Source organism: Camelus dromedarius, chromosome 9 (genome assembly GCF_036321535.1).
Source record: "Camelus dromedarius isolate mCamDro1 chromosome 9, mCamDro1.pat, whole genome shotgun sequence".
Taxonomy (NCBI): Eukaryota; Metazoa; Chordata; class Mammalia; order Artiodactyla; family Camelidae; genus Camelus; species Camelus dromedarius.
In genome coordinates, this window is record NC_087444.1 from 78,566,062 (window position 1) to 78,588,659 (window position 22,598).

The 22,598-nt window shown below is 49.6% G+C and overlaps 1 protein-coding gene across 3 annotated transcripts; it reads left to right on the plus strand.

Moving 5' to 3' along the window:
- Window positions 1-383: 383 nt before the first annotated feature.
- LOC105098769 (zinc finger protein 28 homolog) lies at window positions 384-22,334 on the plus strand. Of its 3 annotated transcripts, none has more exons than XM_031457278.2 (8): window positions 384-976; window positions 1,474-1,565; window positions 9,389-9,515; window positions 9,627-9,722; window positions 11,347-11,492; window positions 12,210-12,327; window positions 12,633-12,728; window positions 16,091-22,334. In XM_031457278.2, the coding sequence occupies exons 1-8, from the start codon at window positions 769-771 to the stop codon at window positions 17,794-17,796; spliced, it is 2,589 nt and encodes an 862-aa protein (XP_031313138.2). In that variant the 5' UTR covers window positions 384-768; the 3' UTR covers window positions 17,797-22,334. The 3 variants fall into 3 exon arrangements, with proteins under 3 accessions (XP_031313138.2, XP_031313139.2, XP_031313140.2); XM_031457280.2 differs by lacking the exon at window positions 384-976 and adding an exon at window positions 1,644-1,695; XM_031457279.2 differs by lacking the exon at window positions 12,633-12,728.
- The last annotated feature ends 264 nt before the right edge of the window (window positions 22,335-22,598 follow it).

Sequence of the window (22,598 nt, forward strand, 5' to 3'; positions counted from 1 at the left end):
ACCCTTGGAGGATGAGTGTGGGAGGTGGGAGAAGGTACCCACCTGAGGTCAAAGGTGGGATGCAAAAGGACACACAAAGATCGCGCGCGCGCACGCGAGCGCGCACACACACACACACATACACACACACACGAGTCATAATCACATTCTAGACACTGACAAGACCTGGCTTGCCCTGCGCGCCCACCCACTCTGTTGGGTGACACCCGCTAGATGCGCGCTCCAAGGGCCACGCTTACCTGCCCCGCCCAGCGCCGTCATCGTCATCGCCGCGGCCCCGCCCCTCGCGGTAAGCCCCGCCCCCTGCTTGCACTCGCGACTGCACTCCCTAAGCCCGGCGCGACTCCCAGAAGCCCTTGGGGCGCGGTGCTGTCTCTCGGGTGTCCTGCACTTCCGGCCGACCTGGTTCCGGTGTTGACAACTTGGCGGGAGGCCGCGATCTGGAAGGGAGGGAGCGACCGGCCCGGGGTGGAGCCGACGGACGCTGTGTAGACCCAGGAGGGCCCTCGGCTCACCGCCCACCCTCCTGTCGGCGGCGCCGCGACGCAGGCCGGGACTCAGTTTCCCAGAGGGCGCCGCGGCGGGAGGACACGCCCACTTCCGGCGGCGGTGTGGCCCAGGTTCGAGCGGGCCGGAGGGCTGCGGGGTCGGCGTCCCGCCGGGAGCGGCGCGGCGTGGTACCCTCTGGATGCCGGGCGTGCCCGGGCGCGTGGGTTGTGTCCGCGCGGCCCCTGGGTTGGGGGGAGCGTGTGCGCGCTCGGCGGCGACATGCGGGGGGCGGCGAGCGCGGCGGCCAGCGATCTGGGGTCCCCGCCGCGGCGAGGCGCCCCCCGCACAAAGCCCGGGGCGGGCCGAGGCCGGACCGCGGGGACCCCAGCCTCTCTCCCCCACACTGCTCGGGGAAGGCCACGCTCACTAAATGGACTCATATCCAAGGGCCAGCGAGGAGCGGCGACCACGGGGCCTGAGAACGCAGGTGAGGGTGACAGGTGGCCGGGAGCGGACGGGGGCGAATTCATCCCCTCAGAGTGAGGAGAGGGTGGGATCTCGGGACAGGGATCTCTCGGTGCACAAGTGCCAGTGAAATACTCCGTAGACTTCGAAGCTGGTGGATCAGGGCATCCAGAGGCTTGGAAGTTCGATCCTAGAGCATCAAGCAGCGGTGCAGGGGGAGACCTTGACTTGCCCTGGGTCACCCTAACCAGACATCTCCCTATTTCGATGCTCCCGGAGAGAACTCCCCCACACACACCTCCCGTGGCAGCCCCCAGGTAGTGTAGTGATCGTATCCCAGCTTCCCCTTCAGAACTGGCCCCATCTCGCTCATGCCGGAGCATCTGACTCCACCGGTTGAATCTGTTTCTGATTTATGGTTGTCATTTAAAGCTCAGCAGTAAGGAAGCGTCTCCAGGCTGGTGATTCAGGAGCGTGATGTAGACCTGGTTTCTAGCTACCCCGTTTTTCTTCCCCCAGCTCAGCCTTCCAAGGACACTGCCCTTCTCCGGCAGAGGAGGCACAAGCCGGAGGCGGCAGGGACAGGAATCAATCGGAAAGCCATGCCCCAAGTAAGTTGGCATTTCCCCCCCTCCCCCAAATGCAAGCTTGCTTTTCAGGACTTAATAATGTTTATTTTCTTTTAAAAGTTTTCAGTAAGAGAACTGTCGGGAAAGCTGGTTCCCATTTCCTCACATTCTGGTGAGTGATGGGCTACAGAGATAGCCCAGGGCCTCCCTTCTTGCTTCCCCTTCAGCCTGTTCAGTGTTTGTTCTTCACCGAAGAAGTGATTTCAGCCCCTCCCTGTGCCGCTTTCCTCAGAGGGGCACTGATGGAGCGGAAGGGTACTCCTTAAGGCAGACAGGACAACCCCAGTACCTGGTTGCTTTGGTGTTGTTTGTGCAGCCTCTGGAGAAACAGATGACCAGACCCCAGCCCCTGCTCCCAGGGAGCTCACAGCCTGTTGGTGGCGAGTCATGGAAGCGTACAGGACTGTGAGTGTGCGTGCTCAGACCAAGTCATGTGAGAGTGGGCCCGAGGGACTTTTGGCTTCTAGTCGCTTCTGGGGGAAGGGCAGGCAGCCTTCACCAGGGAGGTGATTTTTGAGCCGTGCTTTGAAGGGGATGGAGAAGTTTGGCAGGCAGAAGAGGGAAGAGTGGCACCGGCACAATGTGAAAGACTGTCTTTTCTCCCACTTGATCGTGTTGCTTCTTAGAATGCTGATAAATTTTCCGTCTGTTTGTGTCAGCTGTGTCTCCTAAGTCTGTCGTAGCCTGCTCCTGAATATGTGAGCCAGGTTCCAGTTGCCCAGATTGCACAGGTTACCAGTGACCTCCACACTACCAAAGGCAGTGCTCGATTTCTAGTCTCTCTTGACCGTTACTGGCATTTGAAATAATTCAGGGTTGGCCAGCTTTTGCTGTAAAGGGCCTGGTAGTAAATGTTCTAGGTTTTGCAGGCTGTGAGGTCTCTACTGCAGCTATTCCACTCTGCCTTTTGGAGCTAAAGCAGCCACAGACAATATGTACATGAATGGGTCGGGCTGTGCTCCAGTAAAACTTTATTTACAAAAACAGGCGACTGCCAACCCCTGAAAGAGCTCGCCCAGGCCCTCCCACGTTCTCTGACTTCTCAGCTGTGACTGCTGGTTCCTCCGCACCTGCGTCTGGGTTCTGTTCCTGGCTCTCTCTTCCTGTCTGTCTGTACATCTTCCCCTGGGGAGGTCAGCCTGTTCTTACCTGTACAAACTGGCCATGGCTTCTCCCAGTTCACCTTTCCAGCCCAAACCTCTCCTCTGAGCACCTGACTCCTCCACTTGGATGTTGAATAGGTAACTCAAAGCTTACACATCCAGACCCAAATTTCTGAGATTTCCCCCAAACCAGCCCCTTCCACAGTCATCTCCATCACAGTCTGTGGTGGTTTCATGCTCGCAGTTACTCAGTTTCATGCTCTCACTTTGGTGTCATTCTCGTTCCCACATCTGGTCCGTTTGCAAATCCTGTCGGCACTATTTTCAGATTGGACAGGGAGTCTGACAGTTACCACCACGCCCATGCCCACACCCACCGCCTCAATCCTTATTACCCTCTCTTGAGCTTCTGCTTCCACTCATGACCCATGGTCGCCGCCCAGTGCAGCCACCGGAGGGGTCTGTTCTGTCAGTCTCTGCTCATGGTGCTCCAATGCTGTCTCCAAGTGAAGGCCAGATCCGCAGCGTGACTGACAGCCCCGCGTGACCCGGCCCTCTGTGCCTCTGACATGTGCTGCCCCCATCACTCACTTTGCTTTCTCAGAAGTTGCCTTCTCCCTCAGACAAGCTATGGAACTCTGAGCTCAGCTTCCTCATCTGTAAGCTGAAGATAGTTACCATTGCCTTCACGGAGTTGTGCGCATCAAAGGAGAACATTTTCGTAAAGCACACAGTAAGGGCTCAGTAAATGGACCGTTGTTGTTAGTTCTTTAGTTCTTTGGAGCTTTCCTCCCCACCTAAACACTGTGAAAGGCTTTTAACTGTTTTTCTCTAGTAGGAGTCTTGTTTTGAAAGATTTTGGTAATTATCAAAGATTTTATCCGTGAAGTGATAATTCACAGTCCCTTTACTAATCAAAATGTAACTGGCGTGCGGAGGTTTTTGCCTCCTTATCATAACTAATAGTCTCACTGAGTTCTTGTTATTCCAGCCAGAAGTGAAGACCTGCGATGTCGTAGCTGGAGCAGTGTGACGAGTTAGGCTCTCTGAAGTACTGCTTAGGGTCCGGGACTCACTGCTCCTCTTCGCCGGTTCTAGACTAGACCTTTCTCAATCTCAGCAGTTAGCTTCCTAACAAAAAATTAACATTAAACTGGGGTTCAGCTGGAGTCTCTTGAGACCTTGAGCTGTGCATAACTTGTTGTCTTGGAGATTCCAATCCATTGACTTGTATTGTCCTGTTTCAGGCTTTAGTGCCAAAGAGTTAAAACTAATGGCAAAAAAACCCCAAAAAACAAAACAAAAAAACTTCTCATTTTCCTACTCACCCTGTCTGTAATTTCACAGCCTTCCATCCACATTCCTCACATTCCTCTTCCCTGCTTTACTTCTTAAAGACTCAGCACTTTTCAGCATACTATATATTTTACTTAATTTATCTGGTTTTCTATTGTCTGATTCCGTTACTACAAAGTACACTTGACCCAGGCAGGGATATTGGATAGTTTGGCCCCAGCGCATGATACAGAAAGTATTTGGTGAATGAATGTGTGAATATAGCCTTAAAGTTCTCTTGGAGCCAGTGTTTCATTATTTAGTATAACAAGAATATTTATACCTGAAAATGTGCTTTATCTCTGATTATTTCCTATAAATATATTCCCAAAAGTTTTTCTTAACTAGTGGGTTAAAGTTTACCAAACCTACATGAAATCAAAACACGTTAAAAATTATGTGTGAGTGGGGAGGGGATAGCGCAAGTGGTAGGGAACATGCTCAGCATGTACGAGGTCTTGGGTTCAATCCCCAGTATCTCCTCTAAAAAGAAGTAAACCTAATTACCTCCCTACCCTGCCAAAATGAAAAAAAATTAAACAATATAATAATTTTTTTAAATTTAAGAAATAAACTAATGGAAAAATTATGTGTGGATGGAACAGCAATAAGGGCCTCAAAAGCTAGCATTCATCCTTTTAAAAAAAGTAAACGTCAGTAAAAAAACTTATTACAAATTTTTCATTTGTGTACTTTAAAAATTAATTGAATTGAGGTCGCTCTCTTGCCTTCTGAGACGGCCTGCACTCCATGGACTGTGTATCTACCTTTACTTTCACCTTAACTGTAAGCATCCCTACCCGCCCCGTACATCTTTCTAAATAAATCCACTTTTACTCAAAAAAAAAAAAAAAACCAAAAAAATCTTTAATGCGTTTAGTTCCTGTAAAATAATTTTTATTCATTTTTTTCCTGTAAAATAGTAACACAAAATAATTTTTGTAGGGATAAGGGTGCTGTTTGGTTTTTGTTTATTTTTAAAGTCTCTATCTCCTCTTTATTACAACGGAGACTTAAAGCCCCTTACATCGGGTGCATATTCTGTCCCCTGGGTTTTCTCTGGGGTGTCGTGTGACACTGTGAAACCTGTTTGAGAATCTACACATTTACCTGACGGCAGCAGGAAATGAGAACAGAACCTGCACCTTTGGGAGTGTTTTGTGCCCTCATGAATGAAGCAGGTTAATCCAGACATCAGTTGGAGACACTTTGTTTTATCTGAAAGCCCCATTGTCCGGTGGGTTTGGTTCACTGTCAGGGTGGAACCTTCCAGTTGGGGAGGGCAGTGGAATGGTCATAAGTGTGGATCTTGCAGGCAGACCACTGGGCTTTAGAAGCTGGTTCTGGCATCTCATTGCTGTGTAACCTCAAGACGGCTTCGATGAGCACGCTTCCTTCGTCTGTAACAATGGGCATGATAACTACCTAAAGCTTCTTAAAAGGATTCGTTAAACTAATACATGTAAAGTGCCTCCAACAAAGTGAAACGCCTGGCACATGGTAAGAATTTAGCAAGCGTTCGCTCTCAGCACCTTCGTGTTGTCGTGATCGCTTTAGAAATCCACGCGCGAGCCCCGTGGGTGACGCACGCTTACAGAACAGTGCGTGTGTGGACCAGAGCTGGCAAACTGGATGGTGTGCCAAATGCGGCCCACGGCATCTTGTCGGAGAGCTCTCGAGCTACAGCGGTTTTTATTTTTCAGCAGTTGGGGGAAAAAATAATATGAAAGTTATTTTATGACACGTGAAAGTTACTGAAATTCACATAAGTGAAGTGTCCTTGGAGCACAGCACACTCGGTCATTTCTGTCGTCTGTGGCGGTGTTCACGCTACAAGGGCAGAGCTGAGTAGTGGTGACAGACACTCTGTGGCCCGCAGAGCCTGGAACATTCACTTGCTGGCCCTTCACGGGAGCCTTTGTGAGAGCGCGGACTGTGGAGCCAGGCTGCCGTGCCCACGGCCATGGCTCTACAGTGGCTGTGTGCTCTCAGGCAGGGTCTTCTGTTGGGTGCTCGTCTGTTAAGTGAGTGCCAGTGCTGACTGTCAGCGTTGCTGTGGGGATTAAAGAAGCTTAGATGTTACACGCTGACCCACGAACAGCAGAGGCTTGAACTGCGTGGCCCGCTTCCATGCAGATTCTTTTCCGGTGGTAAATACCGCAGTCCTACACCGTCAGTGCTGGCTGAACCCATGGGTGTGGAACTGCAGGTGCAGAGGCTGACTATAGGTTGTTCGTGGATTTTCAGCTCCGAGGACGGTTGGAACCCCTAACTCGCATTGCTCAGGGGTCAGCTGTTTGTGGAATTGTGTCTGGAGTGCCGTCAGTGCTGTGATCTCACTGTTACTGTTTACAGCGAAACGTATTTGCTAACTCTCTTCCTCCCGTGGGCTGCTGTCCCAGAACACCGCAGACAGAGTGGCTTATAAACAACAGAAATTCATTTCTCACAATCCAGGAGGCTGGGACGTCCAAGATCAGGGTGCTGGCTGATCCTGTGTAGAGGCTGGTGAGGACTCTTCCTGGTTCACATGTGGTGCCTGCTCGATGTGTCCTCAGATGGTGGGAGGGGCGAGGAGCTCTCTGGGGCCCTTCTGTAAGTACACTAGTCCCATCCATGAGGGTGGCCCTCCCAAAGGCTCCACCTCCAAGTAATGTCACACTGGGTATCAGGACTTCAACATAGGAATTCTGGGAGGACACAAACATTCCAACAGAGCACCAGCAGGAGTCAGCGATTCGGTACGTGCGGGGCAGTCTGTGTAAACTGGGAAGATGTCTTGAAGGGATATGCACATACTGTTACCTTGGGGTCCCTCTGGAACGTGGGATTAGAGAGGTGGAGAGGGGGACGTTCAGTGCCTCGGCCTCACGGCCAGGTGCGCCAGCTCGCAGAGTCACTGCTGCCCAGGGGCGTTGTGAGAGTCGCTCAGCGAGACGCGTGAGCACGTCTTTGCGCGAGGCTGACGAAGCAGTTCTTGGCTGTTTCCTGCAAGAACGACCCCACGGTCCACAGGGCCTTTCCGTCTCTCCCTCAGGAGAGCCATGCATCGGGCCGTCTTCCCGCAAAGCAAGATGTCACTTACAGGAGCCTCTTGCCTTGTCTCTACACGGTGCGGTTAGAAGTGTCTTCAGAGTTGGTGCGGGTTAAAGTGTGATAATGTGTTATTCGACAGACACCAGACCTCCAGGGGACTTTGGTTTCCAGTAGCGTTGGCAGCCTTTAAACAGGAAGACCGGGCTGTTGGTCAGCTCGCTGCAGCTAGCGTTCGTTTAGTGCTCACATGGCGCCTCTCGCGTCCTGAGTGTTGTGCGTGTGCCCTTGTTTAACCCACGTCGCCGTCTGTGAGGTTGGCTTTGTTGGTTTTTTTTCTTTTTCTTTTGGTATGGGGAGGTAATTAGGTTTGTTTGTTTTAATGGAGGTGCTGGGGATGGAACCCAGGACCTTCTGCATGCTCGGCACGTACTCTTCCACTGAGCTACATCCCCTCCCACCCCCGGTTTTGTTGATTTTTCCATTTTAAAGTGGAGAACTGAGACCCAGTGGGGTTAAGTAACTAGCTGGGGTTTCAGAGCTGGTGAGTGGCCAGAACCCTGAGTTCAGCCTTTGCGGGGGTCGGACTTTGTTGCCCGTTGACTTGAGTCTGTGCTTTGACGCTCCCAAGGTTGCATCAAGTCCTTTAAATCTGCCTCTGTCCAGCCACAGATTCCAGAGGTCAGCATTCGAACTGAGTAAATGTTTAAAATACATTGGAATGTATCAGAATTGTAGGCGGAAATCACAAAAATATGCTACATAAAATTTCGCCAACAGGAGATGCGCCGCAGACCCGGCCGTAAACAGGCTCGTGCGTCTCTTTGATTGGCCCCACGTCTGAGATGGCACCTTGATTCTTTTTTTTTAATTGAGGGGTCATTGATGTACAATATTACATAAGTTTCAAGTGCATGACATGCTGATTCACGATTTTTAAAGCATATACTCCATTTATAACTATTATAAAATACTGGCTGTTTCCCTCTGTTGTGTAATACGTCTCGATTCTCAAAGACATTGTATTAATTAAAAGCTTTATGGTATTTTTCATTATTAGACACTCATCTTTATTTCAGAAAAAAAGAGTTTTGTTAGTTGTTTTAAATGAACACTCACTGGGTACTGGACGCTAAAAGTAAACAAAAAGCCTTCATGCTTAGTTTGGGGTTTAGTTGTGCTTATCTTTTGAGGTTCACCTCCAGGTTTATTTCCTCATTCCTGTGTTGCTCAGCCACTCCCGTGACCTCGTGGTGGAAAATGCTCTGGTACCTACTGTGCATAGAACAATTTGGCCTCCATTTTTATTGTGGTTTTTTAATTTAAAAAATTTTTTTAGTTTTTAAGTTAAAAAATCTTTTTATTGAGGTATAGTCAGTTTACAATTTTGTGTCAATTTTTGGTGTACAGCACAATGCTTCAGTCATACATGAATATACATATATTCATTTTCATATTCTTTTTCACTGTAAGCTACTGCAAGATACTGAATATATTTCCCTGTGCTATACAGGATAAATTTGTTTATCTGTTTTATATATACCAGTCAGTTATCTGCAAGTCTTGAACTCCCAGTTTATCCCATCCCAGCCCCTCCCAAATATTTTATTTATTTATTATTGTATTATTTTTAATTATTTTGGGGGGAGGAGGTAATAAGGTTTATTTATTTTCAGAGGAGGTCCTGGGCATCGAACCCAGGACCTTGTGCATGCTAAGCACATGCTCTTCCACTGAGCTATACCGTCCCCCTATTGTTTTGAATTGATGTTAGCTATTTCTCTTTCGCGCTTTCACCTCCATTCACCTGTGCAGAATTGCCAGCTCTCCATGGATAGGGGCTGTTTTTCTCTTTTCTCTGGAGTTCATGGCATAGTGATTCCAGCAGCCCAATAGTTAACTGGATTTCCGAGGCACTGGATATTGTTACCTAACGTCTGACCTAAGAGGAGGCGGAGGAGGTCCTCTCAGACCCCCATGTGAGTTTGCGTGGGCTGGGTGCTGAGGCGGCGTGGAGGCCGGAGCTCACGGCGGAGGGCTCAGCAGAGCTGGTTCTCCTGAGGCCTGTCTCTGGCTTGCAGGCGGCCGCCCTCTTGCTGTGACCTCACGTGGCCTGCGCTCTGCACGCAGTCCCTGGGTTCTTCCTCCTCTTACAAGCACACCCATCAGACTGGATTAGAGCCCAACCATACGACTTCTTGACTTGTGATCACCTCTTTTAAGGCCCCGTCTCCAAACGCAGTCACGTTCCAGGTACTGGGGGTTAGAGCTCTGACGCAGGCGTGTGGAGGGCACGGGCACTGGCCGAGCAGGAGCCTGGTTTTGTCCTTCCAGGGCTTGGTGACATTTGGGGATGTGGCCGTGGACTTCTCCCAGGAGGAGTGGGAGTGGCTGGACTGCGCTCAGAGGACCCTGTACAGGAGTGTGATGCTGGAGAACTACAGGAGCCTGGTCTCGCTGGGTAAGGGCCCCTCACGCTGCATCACCGTGCCCTGCACCCGCCCGCTCCTCTCCCTCCAGACAAGGACAGATGCCCAGCACCACCACGCCCCGTTTCTTCTTACGTATGTAGGACTTTGCGTTTCTAAGCCCGAGATGATCTCGTCACTGGAACAGAGGAAAGAGCCATGGACGGTGAAGAGAAAGTGCACGCGAGGCCAGTGCCCAGGTGAGCGTGGGAGAGCTTGGGGTGAGGCCTCGGCGGTCATAGCTCTGCGCCCGCAGACACATGGGACTGTCAGCAGATTCTTCCTGAGCCTCCCGGCTGGGGGAAATAGAAGCCTCGCGAGCACCGGCTTCCCGAGTTTTCCTTCTCCTCCATCCCTTCTCCCCATCTCTGCTCCCCTCCCTCCAAACATAACCCCCTGGCCTCTACTCTGGGCCACATCTTCGTGCCTCTGCGGACTCTTGGATCATCTGTGTTCTTTCAAAGTCTTTGGCTGATTCTGATGTAGTATTTCCTGTCTTATTTCTCTTTGATTGAATGACTTTCATTCATGGACTTCTTTTAACTGACTTCTACTGAGTGTCAGCTTTGCGTGAGGCCATCAGGTGCTGGCTGGGAAGGTGAGTGTAAGCCACTGAAGAACTAAGCAGCCCACAGGGGAGCTGAGACATCCTGCACATACAAGTCCTACGAGTGATGGGTGATAATGGGGGTTTGAGAGGCAGAAGAAGATCATCCCCGGTTTCAGGCCAGGGAAACAAGAAGCGAGAGTGGAGCCTTGAGCAGAAGTGTGGCAGTGAGAAGGCAGAGGCTGGTAGGCGAGGGGACCGTCTGTGCTGGGGCGGCCATCCACCCGGGGTTCAGTGGACTGCCCTGTGCAGACGGGCTGCGCGCAGGTGGGCAATGCCTCCCGAGGAGGGAACACCGTCCTGGTTGGATGGGGTGTCCTTGCACGTGTTGTGATGGTGCTTACAACACTTGGGGCACAGGGATTCCAACCACAGCGTTGTCTCTGGCGCAGCAGGTGAGTCAAGCCAGACAAGGGCTTGGAGCTGCAGGTTCCTTTGGAGGCCGCTGTCGTAGGGAGTGGCTGCAGTTTCTAAGCAAGTGTGCCTCTTGGGAGGGTTCCAGTCACACTTTGGAGGGAAAGTCTGTACTGACCAGTCAGTATAAGCTGTGATGACTCGTGGGCCGTCGTGCGGCCCAGGAGAACTGGAGTGGCGTCTGGGGGAAGTTCTCCCCTTGCCATCGTGCAAAGTCGCCTGCGCTGAGCTGGCTTTCTGAGAGGAGACTGCTTTTCCCTTCTGCTGATCCTTCCTCTCTTGCTGAGACCCGAGTTGATTTTGAAGACGTGCACTTTTAAGGCCAGGATCTTAACATGGACTAGTTAGCACTGTAATGAAAAAGGAGACGTTATTTAAGGGGAAAAAAAAGAAAAGCTAGAGACGTTTTCACTAAATAAAATGGAGCAAGAGACAAAGCGAGACTCGCTCGTATCAGGGTGGTGTCGCGCTTCCTGCTTGGCCACCGCCCACTTGGTCTGCGTTGGCCACGTTTCCGCAGATTTAAATCTTCTCGAGCTGTCTCATCTCTCGCTCTTCAGCTTGTCTGCCCAGTCCCCTGCCCAAAGCACAGTGCACGCTACTTGCTTAACTTTTAGGCGAGAAAGCTCAGGTTGTATCCCTTAAAGCTACGCAGATTTGGGAGTGTAAGGCCTGTCGGCCCTGTGGAAGCACTTTCCACACAGTGTGCGCTTCTGAGGGGTTTTAATTCACCCGATGACGGTTTTGGTGGTTTTCTTCATAGTAGTACGTAACGAAAGAGAGACCTTCTTAATGTCTTTCAGACTCAGAGGCTGTGCCGGAGACCAGGGAGTTCTGTCCGGAGAGGAGCCCGCGTGCGGAGAGGCTGGCGGACAGCCTGACGAGCCCGGGGCGCCCCGCGTCGGGGCAGAGCTCCTGGGGCTACGGTGCTCGGTTTGAGGGGCGGCCGGTGAGTCAGGAGGCAGCGGGGGCTGAGACACACTGGCAGTAACTTGCAGGAGGTGGGCTCTGCAGGACTTCCGTCGGGTGTTTACAGAGGCGGGGAGTCCCGGTAGCCTCCTTGTTTCAGTGGGACAGGGTGAGCGGACACAGCGACCCTCATCAAGAAGCCCCTCTGTGGGAGAGACGGCGTTGCGGTGGCCGGTCCTGTGTGAACACGGGGCTCCCTGTAGGCAGAGCAGCCCCAGAAGAGAGAGAACACGCAGTCCCCACACACGAGGGAAGCGGGGCAGTGAGACAGAAACGGGTCTGTTTAAACCAGAAGCATTCATTGTGGAATGAATGAGAAAACTGAGCAGGATCCCAGCCCTTCCTTTGCATCAGGGTTTCACCTGAGGGAAAACCCTGCAGACCTAGTTGGATAATGTGTGTTGACCTGGGGAGGCCTTCCCCGAGCTTCAGAAAATCCACACTGTGTGTAAATTCATTCTCCTCCACGGAGTTACAGCTTCTCCGTGGCAGAAGCAGTCTGCCCTGTTTTTCTTCCTGTTTTTTCCACGCAAACATCCACGAAGTCACTAGCTCAGTCGTTACGTGACCTGGATCACGCAGAGCCTAGTGGGGATTCTCGGTACAGAGCGCCTCTCACGGCTAAGGCCCAGGCCGCCCTCCACAGCCCCCGCGGGTTCACCAGCGTGGCTGGAGACGGGCGCTCGCGCTGTTTCAGGGCTTGGCGACCATCGCGGACGCGGACACGGCCGCAGACGTCTCCCGGCAGCCAGACCCAGCCCAGCCGAGTCTCTGTGAGGATGTGATGAGGGAGGACCACGGTCTGGGGCGCGCAGGTAAGGGTGCTCCTCTCCTGAGCTGACCCGTCAGGGCCCCAGTTCTTGGCCTCGGCGCCGAGTTGTGTGTGTGTCGGGAGGGGTGTCTTCTGAAGGGCTGGGCTGGATCTACTCCCGATTCTTAGAGAGTTTGACTCTGGGGGGTTGAAAGTGTCTTCATCGCACTTGAAGCATCCTCTTCAGCATCTTTCAGATACTCCTCGCTTTTCTCTCTGCTTTTTCCTGTAACAAAACACTTTTCCATCGAAGCCAAGGAGCTGGCTGGCTGCTTAAGAACCGAACCCTGTGTCTTTTCCCACATGCAGGACGTGGTGTGTCTCAGCCTGGTCTGGCTTCTTTGCTGGCGCCCGGGAAGGAGCCCTGCACAGCAAAGAGAGAGCTGGCAAGAGGCCTGTCCCCAGGTGAGCCCGGGGGGCCAGGGTGGAAGCGCCTCTGCGGCTCAGAGTGTAGCTTCCACGAAAGGCCGCGTGCTGGCTGACGTGCAGAAGGCCACACCTCGTCCTCGGGTCTCGAGACAAGACCAAGGTCCGGGTTTGCAACATGATAATCTTTCCTCCTCCTCCTCCGCCTCCTCTTGGGTGGTGACTCCTCCCTGTGGCGTTGCTCCTGTCCTTGGCCGCTTGGACGTGGATCGGCCCCTTGGTTCCCCAAGTAGCCTCTTCCTGACCCTGCTGTGCTTCTGAGCTGTCCTCCAAAGGTGTGTGGTCTTCGTGATCAGGTGGCTGCTCACTTCCTGAGGCATCCGTTCCAGAAAGAATCACGAACTGAAATTATCTGCAGGAACCCCCCACTTGGCCCGGGCAGGCGATCGGAGGGAGGGGCAGTTCACACCTCTGTCGTAAACCACCAAACAACCGCTAAGATGTGTGCGTGGATGAGTTGCGTGAGTGGAGTTGGTGAAGTTTCCAGCAGGGCATTGCAGAGGCAATGGAGAGGGTCCCCTGGGGGCCTTGTTCTGGTCGGGGAGGGCGGGCGGGTGTCGGACTGCAGCAGGTCTGAGGGGAGGCTCTCTTCCTCTTTCGATACCCAGGGAAGAAGGAGAAACTTCTTTTGAAAATAATGGTTCGTAGACAGTGTAATCTTGTCACCTGTCTGGGAGGAGAACGCAGAATCGTGACCCTAATCACAGCACGTTGACGCTGCGGCGTGGGCCCCTTCAGGCCCCTATGAACACGGAGTTTTCCCAGAGTAGAAATGAGAGAGTGCACTGGGCCCCGCGTCCCGACGTTTCCACGTGCTCGCCGTGCTCTGCGCGTGCTGCTCAGTTAGGTCACTTCACATCTCTCGGTATCACAGACGTACTTCGCGTAGGCGCCTGTGTGCATTTTGGGGGTTGCTGCATCCCTGGTTGTGAACGTCTGCCAGGCTTTGGGAGTTTTGTCCTTTGAGTGACTCCGGCAGCGACCAGATGACTACATGTGGGTTTAATTGCATCATCACAGCGTTGAGTAATTGGGGAAAAATGTTGTGCTTATTATTTGGTGAAAGGTTATAGCCTAAGGTTATTTATTTTTTTTAATTATGAAAAAGGTTAACTACTTGCCCTAAATTTTGTTACTCTCTTCATCCTTTTGTAAAATGTCCCTCATTATATCCATTTTTCTATTCGTGTCTTAAATGTCTTCTTAACAGTCCTGGTGATTTTTCTTTTAATATAAACATACAAATTTTTTAATGTATTATCTCAAACTTTTTCACGTATAGTAGTAAGAGTTTTTGTTTTAACTAGTTTTTTAAATTGTGATAAGTAAAATTTTAAAAATTTATATAGTCTAATATATTATTTCTTTTATGATTTTCCATTTGTATCCTTAGAAACTAGACAGAAACTTCGTTTTTTAAGTGGCTGTCTAATATTATAACATACAGAAATACCGTAACTTACGTAACTTTTACTATTTCGTTTTACTAATTTACTGCTGAGGACATTTGAATATTGAGGTCTTTTCCGGCTTTTACCTGTAATAAACAGTGGTCCAGTTTGTTCATATCTCTCTGCGTGATCGGAGCATGCATGCTCCTAGCCTTTCACAGCTGTAGTGCTGTGGTAGCGATGGTGAACAATGTATGACAGTCCTGTTTCCAGACGTCTTCACCATAGTGAGTGTTTCTTGTTTTTTTTTTAATGTTTTCCAAGCTGGGGGGTGAAAGTTGAGTCTTGTTTAGTTTTTATTTCACAGACTCCCTGTGGTGGTGAGGATGTACGCCCGCAGATCCGCGTAGGGTTTACGTCCTGTGGGCGGTGTGTCTGCTCCTCCCCGCGTTGCTGCTGGGCCGCATTTCCTTGCCTTTGTGTGGTAGGCCTGCGCATCTTGTCTTATAAATGTGGTGCATTTTTCCCAGCTCCATGTGCCCTGTGAGTTTGCATGTGGTGTTTCTCACCACTCGGTGTTTTAAATTGGGTGGTACCTTCATTTATAGAGGCCTTAACTGTGATTTTTGTTTCCATCGTGGTTGTGTTACTGCCATTTGTGCCACACAACAGCTCTGCTTGGCCTTGCTCAGTCTCCCTCCTTTCTACCCATGAACACACTGAGGCTGCCCGTCCGTGGCCCCAGGCGGCCTTCCCGTGTGTTTAGGGCTTCTTCATTTCATTAAGCAACATGGTTTTGTAGTTTTCGGTGTATAATCTTGCACCGTTTTAGGCAACTCTGTTCCTAAATAATTTATCTTCTCAGTGCTACTTTTCATGGACTTATTTTCATAATTTCCTTTTCAGATTGTTCATTCCCAGTGTATAGAAGCACAGCTGGCTTTTGTGTGTTGCTCCTGTATTCTGCGATTTTGATGAACTGATGGTTCGCTGTAGTGCTTGTGGATTCTTTAGGGTTTTCTATATGTGGGATCATGTTATCTGCAGCTTTACTTCTTTTTAATTTGGGTGCATTCTATTTCTGTTTCTGATTGCTCTGGCCAGAACTTCCAGTCCAGTGTTGAATGGAAGCTATGAAAGCAGGCATTCTACTGTCTTCTTACTGATCTAAGAAGGAAAGCTTACAGTGCTTAGATGTCATTTTAAAAAAGACTTTATTTTCCCTTTTTTTAAACCATCTTTCTCCAAACTTCTGACTGCACCATCTCCCCAGTATCACTTTTATCTCTATTTGTTGAGACATAACTATTGTTGCGCAGATTTTTGGTACATGCTAAGTGGCCCATAAGTGTGCGGTCTGAAATGAGACATACACTTGTTTAGTCATGTATACGATGTAAGTAAGTGTAGTATCAGCACTCGCTGTTTTTGTAAAACTAGTCTCCTCAGAATGAGAAATTAAATTGCAAGGCCTTCTCCGTTAATAAATGGCCAGAGGAGAAGTGAGGTGGAAGCAGGCAGGTAAATGTGAACACGGCCTTATGTGACTGCTGAGCTTGGCAACGTAGGTCTTGTCGACATTAGTAAAATGAGATACAGCTGACAGAAACACCAGTTCTGGTTGTAGGGGAACGACTGGGCTTTCCAGTCATCCTAATGAACGTTCTGGAACGCACCGTCTTTCTGAGCTTGGCACGCTTCTCGGAACAGCTGTTGTGCCGTGGTGACAGCCCGGGCGTGGGAGCAGCGTAGCCGCGCTGAGACAGGGGAGGGGCTCCGCGGGGCGTGGCCTGTAATTGTGGGAGGAGCGACTGCAGAGCGTTTCTCCCACCCCTTACTCTGCTGACATGGAACTGATTCCACCACCCATATTTAACCTTTTTTCTATTCGCCCATCCTAGGTTCCTGTCTAAATGTTTGTTTCTTCTTTATTTTCATGATGTCTTTCAGGCCAGCGACCTATACATGAGACCCAGGAACTATTTCCAAAGCAGGATTCCTTTGCTGAAGTGGCAACAGACAGAACTTCAGACACTGACCTGGAGTGTTCTGCTTTCAGAGGAAACTGGGATTCTGAGGGTCTGTTTGAAAGGAAGCTGGCAGGTCCTGAGACACAATTCAGGCAAGAGGCAGTCACTCATAGCAGAACCCTCTCTAAGGAAAGAGAGTGTACGTATAACAGATCTGCGAGGTGGTTCCCTTTGGACGTTTCAGAAGAGAGAGTTCATAGTCAGGATGCAGTTAAGAAAACGTTCCCCCAGAGTTCAGTGGTAATAAGACATGCAGGAATCTATGCAGGAAAAAAACTTTTCAAGTGTAATGAATGTAAGAAAACTTTTACCCAGAGCTCGTCCCTCACCGTTCATCAGAGAATTCACACTGGGGAGAAGCCCTATAAATGTGAGGAATGTGGCAAGGCCTTCAGTGACGGCTCGTCCTTTGCCCGACATCAGAGATGTCACACCGGCAAGAAGCCCTACGAGTGTCTCGACTGCGGGAAAGCCTTCATCCAGAAGACGTCCCTCGTCCGCCACTGGAGGTACTACCACACCGGGGAGAAGCCCTTTGACTGCATCGACTGCGGGAAAGCCTTCAGCGATCACATCGGGCTTAATCAGCACCGGAGAATTCACACTGGAGAGAAGCCGTACAAGTGCGACGTGTGTGACAAGTCCTTTCGGTACGGCTCCTCCCTGACCGTCCATCAGAGGATTCACACTGGAGAAAAACCGTACGAATGCGATGTCTGTAGGAAAGCCTTCAGCCACCACGCTTCCCTCACTCAGCATCAGAGGGTGCATTCGGGGGAGAAGCCTTTTAAGTGCAAAGAATGCGGGAAAGCCTTTAGGCAGAACATACACCTCGCCAGCCATCTGAGGATCCACACTGGCGAGAAGCCCTTCGAGTGTGGGGAGTGCGGCAAGTCCTTCAGCATCAGCTCGCAGCTGGCCACCCACCAGAGGACCCACACCGGGGAGAAGCCCTATGAGTGCGAGGCGTGTGGCAAGGCTTTCACCCAGAAGGCTCACCTCGCCCAGCACCAGAAGACGCACACGGGTGAGAGGCCGTACGAGTGCAGGCAGTGCGGGAAGGCCTTCAGCCAGAGCACCCACCTCGCTCAGCACCAGCGGGTCCACACCGGGGAGAAGCCTTATAAGTGCGTGGAGTGCGGGAAGGCCTTCGGTGACAACTCATCCTGCACGCAGCATCAGAGGCTCCACACCGGCCAGAGGCCCTACGAGTGCATTGAGTGCGGGAAGGCCTTCAAGACCAAGTCATCCCTCATCTGCCACCGCAGGAGTCACACGGGGGAGAAGCCCTACGAGTGCGGTGCGTGCGGCAAGGCCTTCGGCCATCGCCAGTCCCTCAGCGTCCACCAGCGGATTCACTCCGGAAAGAAACCGTATGAGTGCCAGGAGTGCCGGAAGGCCTTCATCCAGATCGGGCACCTCAATCAGCACAAGAGGGTGCACACAGGCGAGAGGCCCTACGGCTGTAAGCGAAGCAGGAAGGCCTTCAGGCAGACCGCGCACTGTGCACGCCAGAGAACCCACGCTGGGGACTCGCCCGCACGCCCCTCCCGCCCTCCCGCATCAGACCCCGGGGACCTGTTGCCCAAGTTTCTCTGGAGCCCACCCTCGCTCCCGGCCCCGTAGTCCCCAGACAGCGCTCCTCAGGTGGACTACTCCAGCAGCTGAAAAACCGGTCCCTCTGCTCTCTTTGTGTTGTTCTGTTTTTGTCCTTTACAAGTTTGCTTTTCATGTTGCAGTCAGAATGTTGGTTGTTTATTTTTTAAGAGAAAATGTAATTCATTTACTCCTCATGTAAACACTTAGGTTGAGATCCTACAGGTTGGTTGCTGCATCAGATGTGCCCAGCACAGTGGCTGCCCATACCAGGTGTCCAGAAATACTAGCTCTTTTGAAAACCTTAATTTTGGACACTGAAGAGTTTCCATAGTCGACTCTGACTAAGAATGATGGCTGGAGCGAAGCTAGGAGAAACCAGGTGGTAGGTCAGGGACATGGTTTCGGGATGGGCAATGAGGCTTTGCCTGTGTTGGTGGGAAACTTGATTCCGTGATGTTGAGTTAGTATGTGGCTTTTCATTTATCTGCGTGAGTGTGATGAGACCTTGTTGTGGGGAAATTACTGTACGTCCGACCACAGTCTTACAGAGCGTGTAGAGAACGTGGGTGAGTAGTCCAGCTGCAACAGAAGAACTGTAAGTCACAAAAAGGCCAGGTTTGTACGCCTAAGGTTCAAACTACTGCCGTGTTACTCAAGAATTAGAAAATCTGGCACAATTTGATCCTTTAAAGTCACCTGGACTTGTGAATGAATTCTGTTGAACTTCCAAGGAACCACTAACCTTGAGGTAAACTGATCTAGACCATGACTTAGGGCCAAAGTCTCATTAACTGTTTTTGTATGGCCTATGATTTAATTTAAAAAATTTTAAATGAACAAGTGAAGAGAGTTAGAGTCTATGACAACATGAAAATTATATGAAATTTAAATTTCGGTTTCCATCAATAAAGTCATATTGGCTCGCAGCCACGCTCATTTGTTTACATCCTGCCTGTGGCTGCTCTCCACTGGCGGCAGCAGAGACGGAGTTGCCTGCAAAACCTTGGATACTTACTGTCTATCCTTGTGCAGAAAAAGCTTCCCGACTCCTGCTCCAGTGCAGAGAAAAATACCTAAACGGTTCTAATTATTTCTGTGAGGGTAATACAACTCTCCCATCAAAAACAGAAACTGTAGAACAACTTATGAATTGAGGTGGAAGGACGTTATTAAACTACTGAACAATAGAAAATACGTCAAAAGGAGAAATACGGCATTTTTCTAGAAGAAATAACACTGTTAAAACGTTTGTAAATTGCCATTCACAGCCGAGCCCCAGTAGGATGTTTGCTCTGACAGTTTTATAGTTGAAGCAGGACATTTAAAAAAACATTTTGGCATATAGAGAGGGTAGTTTTTTCATTATTGGGAAATGATGTAACAGATGGTTATCCACTCTCAAAAAAAAAAAAAAGGAGGAAGCACACTTAGACTGTACAGAGAAAAGTAATACAACTCTGTATAGCACCGCTAGTTATGAAGTAATTTGTCAGAGGCAGGAAGAAGGTAGACTTTATTATGGAGCCATAGAAGACACGGACAAGAGAGTGAGCAGGCGTGTGCAAAGATTTAAACATCAGCACAGTGAAAGGTGCCAGAGAGATGTACAAGACAACAGGCAGAAAAACCCATAAAACGCGTGTGGAAGAATGTGTCATTCAGGAGCAGAGTGCTGTTAAACACACAGAGCAGCGCGGGAAGGTAACAGTGCATGCCAGCATGCGTGTCACGGTTGAACTCAAATGTATAAAGAAAACTTTCTTAACTCCACTGGTCAGGAAATTACAAATTGAAAGCAAATCTTCTTGACTCCAATGGATTAAAATCTAAGATTTGGATCGCGTCCTGTGCTGGTACCAGCACTGGTACACTGTTACCAGTGTGACTCTGTCTCTTCCCGTTTGGGCTGGCCAGGTGGCATGACTTTTATCAACATTATAAATGTGCAATCCTTTTGAAACAGTAATTCCAGGTCTGGAAATCTTGATCGCATTGGAATAAATAGACAGGTAAAAATAATGTTTACTGCAAAATTGTTTTAATATGACAAATAGAATTTCATTTTCCTGCCAGGCAGGCTGATTAAACTGTGATTATTCAGAACTGTATTGAGCAGTTAGTAGAAAGAGATTAATCTCTACACATACTCCTGTGGAGAACTGTCCGTGCACAGTATATTAAATGAAATATGTGATCTGCAGAACCTTACGTGTAAAGCAATCTTGTAGTCATAGAGTCAAAGTTAATATTGAATATATACGTGTGTGTGTGTGTGTGTATGTGCATGTGTGTCTGTGCATACACACTTTTTCAGCATACATGTAGAAACCTGGTTTTGTCTTTACCACACTTTTCTGGCTTCTCCGTTGGCATTTTCTTCCTCCTGTATTGTCCTGGTGAACTGTCCGCACGTGTGGCTCAGTGAGGCCAGTCAGGGTTTTCGTTCGTTGTGTTTTGGTTGGAGCCATGGGGCCGGTATCAGGCTTTATGCTTGGCCGTGTGGATGTTTTCTTTTGGTCATTCTTCATTTTGGTTGGTTGGGCCCCTTACTGTACCAGCCGTCACAAATACGGAATATTACTTCCTGGAGTGGAAATAGGTGGTACTGAGTCAGCCGTGGCAGCACCCTAAGGATACCTGCATCTCTACCTATCATTCTGACCCATTAAAACAGTCCCTGCTTCCTCGCGTCCTAGTTTTGTTCAGTTCTCCAAACCTTCAAGGTACCCATTATTCTTGTGATACTTAACTTCTAAGTTAGAGTCATCATCTTTTATTCTCAACCAAAGAAAGCTAGGATCTATAGAAACTGATACCAGAGGATGATTGTAGAGAAACCGGGTGTCAGGCGCTGATATTCACAGGTCAGACGACAGACATTTGTGATCCCTGTTTTGTGTTGGGAATGGATGCTCATGATACAGCAGGATCATAAGCCCACTGCGCACGAGGGGCTGGATAGCTCTTATCAAAAACTAAAGGCGACGAGGCATGCTCGTTGCAGAAGTGTATGTGATGCTTGTTAAAAGTGAAAGGCCGCTTGAAATTCTGACCTGAAGGAGGACGTGGAAATCAGATCCTTTCCGTGGCTGCGTTAGGATCATCTCGCCCCGTCTAACCACGGGGCTGGCAGTTGCTGAAAGCCACACGCAGCAGTAGATGTGGGTAGTTGCTGAGCCGTGATACTTCCTGGATTCCCGGCCTCGCCACTTCTCTTCAGTGAAGGTGAAGCGCCGGGAAAGATCTGCATCCATGTAACTGGGATGGGGCTGTCACAGAAGATTCTAGCATCTTAGAAAACTTCGACTTTCTCAAACCTTAAGAAACCTCCCTACCATTCTCTTCACCCTACTTCTCATGACGGAAAACTCTTGAGTCTGTTCTAGTCCCGCCGCTATTGCTTGGTTGGTAACCAAAATGACATAGTTTGAAGTACAGAAAGATGAGGAGATTAATCACAACCGGAAACATTTAATATCCTTGGCTAACTCTACCATCGAAAATCTAGGACACATTTTTGGAAGTGTATTCTGAGAGTTAGAAATTACAGTGCACAATCGATAGGGACTTGAAAGAATTCAGGAGTTTGTAATGCTGGATTGGATCTTTTATGTCCGTACCCCTCTTCTTCTGCAAGGCCCCCTGTCAGGGTCTAACCGCCTTTCCATGTTCTTTAGACATGAAGCACCAGCATGTTCAGTTTTCCTTATGTCTCCTTCAGGTCCTGGGACTTCTCGTGAGAGCGGTTACACTTGGAAGGCACGGTGAAGCAGGGCACGTGTAGAAGCTGAGTTACAGGGCAGTGGTTACCCGTGAGAATACAGTGAAATGGTCGTAATTAACCCCTGAACTCTCAGGAATGCTCTCATAACTGATATTTTCCTTGTATTTAGTAATTGATCCATAGGGGTGAAACTGCGCTAGGGTTTTGTTTTTAATTAAAAACACTCATGGCCTGGCATCCAAGTCGCACTTTGCCTTGAGTCAATAGAAGGGGGACTGAATACTCTTGAAAGATTGTATTCAAAGTCAACTACGAACATTTCCACTGGAATTCCTGAAAGACTTAACGTTTATGCTGAGTGAGGGCTTTTGGGGGAATTCTTACCTCGTGTGGCTTATAGCAGGTCCACTGACCACAAGCCCACTCTGTGGTTATTCTCCCAGGTCCTGCGTACGCAGTATCTGTTAGTGATGCCTGTGACCTGCGTAGATGACCCAGGAAGCTTGTGCTTCCCTGTCTGTCGTCCAGAATGGATTCTGGAATGTGACCGCTACGGCTCATCCTGTGACTCTGTTGGTTCTAGTTGTGACTGTTTGGTTAGTTTTCTCCAGTGTGGTTTGAATAGGAGTGATGTGTGTCCCTTGGGGTGTGTTTACTAAGGAGAGGTTGTACTGTCCAGCTGGCTGAAGAGTCTTGATTGTATGGAGCCGCAAAACTGCAAGATGGAAGAACTAACTCTGGGCCCCTAAACCACTGTTTGGAGGAAAGCCTTCAGTCACTCAGGAACACCAGCAATGGATTATTATGTGAGTGAAAAATAAACTTATGTGTGTCCAGGTCACGACACTTGGGTTTTAATTGTGATAGCAGCTCTCATAATTCTATCAGTATGGGGTCTTTGACTACTGATAAAATCCCTGTCTTAACTCACTGAATCATAGAGTAAGAGCTGTGATGGTATATTTGTAAGCTGCTGTGTAACAAATTACCCTAAAGTTTAGGAGCTTAAAACAGACATACATTTATTATGTCACAACTTTTTTGGGTGAGGAATCCAGGCATGGCTTAGCTGGGTGCCTCTGGCTCCCAGGACCTCTCACAAGGC

Excerpts from the sequence above, each read along its gene's own strand:
- LOC105098769 (XM_031457278.2), top strand. The coding sequence starts at position 769 with ATGCGGGGGGCGGCGAGCGCGGCGGCCAGCGATCTGGGGTCCCCGCCG. Across the intron at positions 977-1,473 it reads CACGGGGCCTGAGAACGCAG|CTCAGCCTTCCAAGGACACT; the intron begins GTGAGGGTGACA and ends TTCTTCCCCCAG. Across the intron at positions 11,493-12,209 it reads CTCGGTTTGAGGGGCGGCCG|GGCTTGGCGACCATCGCGGA; the intron begins GTGAGTCAGGAG and ends GCGCTGTTTCAG.